The 2,766-nt window shown below is 39.4% G+C and overlaps 1 protein-coding gene across 1 annotated transcript; it reads right to left on the bottom strand.

Annotated features, from left to right (window-relative positions):
- Nucleotides 1–1,238: 1,238 nt before the first annotated feature.
- On the bottom strand, nt 1,239–2,135 carry LOC143169236 (olfactory receptor 6X1-like). Its single transcript, XM_076356509.1, is given in 4 exon segments — nt 1,239–1,606; nt 1,609–1,764; nt 1,767–1,967; nt 1,970–2,135. Coding segments are annotated over 4 exon segments (891 nt in total).
- Nucleotides 2,136–2,766: the final 631 nt, after the last annotated feature.

Genomic DNA, 2,766 nt, shown 5'->3' with positions numbered 1-2,766 from the left:
CTGCAAAAGGGTTAATTCCCTCGCGGTGGTCTGGTTTTCCAACTTACCTTCATAATTTTTCTGGGGAAACATTGTAAATGAGGTAAATAGGGCCACTAAAACCAAATCTGGTAGGTTTATGCTGATGTCTCTGAACAGGTCTATCCATTCACGTGAGTCTGATTCCCTGCCTGTTTCTATAACAGCTTTCCATCTGTTTTACCACTACTTCAAAAGAACAGTTTTATTTCAAATTATTGTTCCTCAAAATACCCATACAAGCAAACCCATTCCTCCATCCCTTTACTTTCGTGTGTTGCAAACAGTGCATACGCTTGCCTATAAGCCCACGCTTACTCCCTTCTGCACACCCTCTTAAAGCACCTACCCTGGTAGCAATTCTTTTATTACACCGAGAGAGGCCAGGGCTGAGGTCAGCATTTACAGCAATGTCCAAGTTTCTAACATATATGGTAAGGTTGACACTTTCAATGACTCTTCATGGTTGCTGCCTACTGAGTGGAAGGTTTCCAAGGATAGACATGCATATAAAAATCTTAGGGAGGTATAAAAACTCTAGCCATAATTTTAAAGGGGTTTGTTTTTTGTTTTCTTCTCAAAGGAATTCTGATTTACTTGAGAATAGAAGGCCAGAATTCCCTAAGATTACTTCCTTATGAGAAGCCATTTTGCCAGTGAATACCAGCTGAGATTTTCATTCAAAGTTGAACTGACAAGAGAGACTAAGGTGACTATCTAAATGAGGATACCTACCCTTTAGCCGAGATTAGTCTAACCACACAGGAAACATTTTCTATAAATCTTTGTTTTAGTTGAAACAATGATTAATTAAAGGAAATCGTATGTTTCAAATTACACAGACAATCAGTTGAAGCAATGAGAGAATCAATATTCTTGATTAGAATAATCATATGAGAAATTAGGGAAGCACTGTATAACCATCACATAAATCACATAAATGATGCAGAACATAAATAACAAAGAGGATAGCTTATGATGATCTATGCTGATTTTGCTATGTTAAAGGTCAGTGGAGCCACAACAAACATGAACACAAACCCCTCAACCTCTTTATTTTAGAAGAATTATAATCTAAATCATCTGCCTTCTTTATAAAAATTATTGATATGTACTTCCCAAAGAGACTTCTAGAATCAGTTTGCTACAGGAGCCTGCAGAAAAGTCAACATTTTAGTCCTCATTCTTTAACCTCAAATATTTTATTTCTAGCCACTGATTTATTTCAAGGCAGTCTTTACTGCTTTGTTCCTCAAAGTATAAATGAAAGGGTTCAGCAGTGGCGTTACAAAGGTGTTCAGAAGGGATACCTCTTTGTTCATATTTGGTGAGGCGTGCCCTCTTGGCCTGACATAAATGAATATGACCGCCCCATAAAGCATGATGACTACAGTCAGGTGAGCAATGCAGGTGTAGAAAGCTTTCTGTCTCCCAGTAGTAGATGGGATCCTCAATATGGTAAAAATGATGGCGAAGTAGGGGATGACAGTCAAAAAGGAAGTGCTAAACAGAACCACTGTAGTGACAGTGAAAATAAGCCGTTCAATATGGTGGGTCTCAGTGCAAGCCAGCTTCAGCAGTGGCCCAGCTCACAGTAGAAGTGACTGATGATACTGGGGCCACAGAATGGCAGTCCGAATACCAGAACAGTTTGCACAAAGACAATCAGAAAGCCACCCATCCAAGAGCCAAATGAGACCTGAGCACACAGTTTTCCACTCCTGATGGCGGCGTAGTGGAGAGGGTGCATATTGCTATGTATCGGTCAAAGGACATGGCTGTGAAGAGGAAAAACTCAGTAGCACCAAGGAACAAGTGGGAGAAGGCTTGGGCTTTGCACCCAGCTATGCTGACAGACTTCTTGACATCCAGAAGACTGGCCAAAAGCTTGGGTATAGTGGCCAAGACATAGATGATTCCCAAAAATGACAGATTTCCAAGGAATATTTGGGTTTGTGGAGAGCGTTGTCATTCACCACTGTGGCAACGATGATGACATTCCCAGTGGCAGTCAAAATGTAAATGACGAAGACTCCCACAAAGAGCAAAACATGAACCCTTTGAAGGCTGGGGAAACCGAGAAGAATAAATTCAGTCACAAAAATCTGGTTTTCCATCCTCTGCTTCCACGATGTATATTTCTGCATTAATAAATATAGCAAGTAAAGGAGTGATCAAAGGGGTTTTTTATGTGAGGAGGAAAGAGGAAATATATAGATATACATGTGTATGCACATATAGGTATGTATACAAATATATGTATGCAAGAGACATTTTTTAATTGATTTTAACATTTATTTTAAAGAAACCAGGAGGTTTGAGATCCTTATAATACTTTTCCTGTTTCATTTCTCAGCTACTTTTTCAGTTGAAAAAGTGATCTCTTTTACATTAGAAGACTGCATGGAAAACTGAAGAATTTATGATCGACAGTGATATATACTGGTAATATTCCCTCTACCAGTTACATTTCTACAGGAGCCCTTACGCTAATTTATGTCCCCTAAAAGATGGATGTCTAGTCAAAATTAATCTAGGCTCCTACTTTGAAGCCCGGAGTACAGCCAAAAAGTGATATAACCCCATCTGGACGTAGGCAACATGAACTACCCCTTACCATAGGCGTTTCTCCATAGCAGAAGGTAGGACAGCTAGATGGCAATAGTTATCCAAAAATGTTATTGTTTAAACAGAGATCAAACGTGTACCACCTTTTGTATATACAGAGCCTTCATAAGTCTGTCCTGG

This window comes from Aptenodytes patagonicus, chromosome 20, assembly GCF_965638725.1.
Source record: "Aptenodytes patagonicus chromosome 20, bAptPat1.pri.cur, whole genome shotgun sequence".
NCBI lineage: Eukaryota > Metazoa > Chordata > Aves > Sphenisciformes > Spheniscidae > Aptenodytes > Aptenodytes patagonicus.
This window is presented reverse-complemented; position numbering and strand designations above follow the sequence as displayed.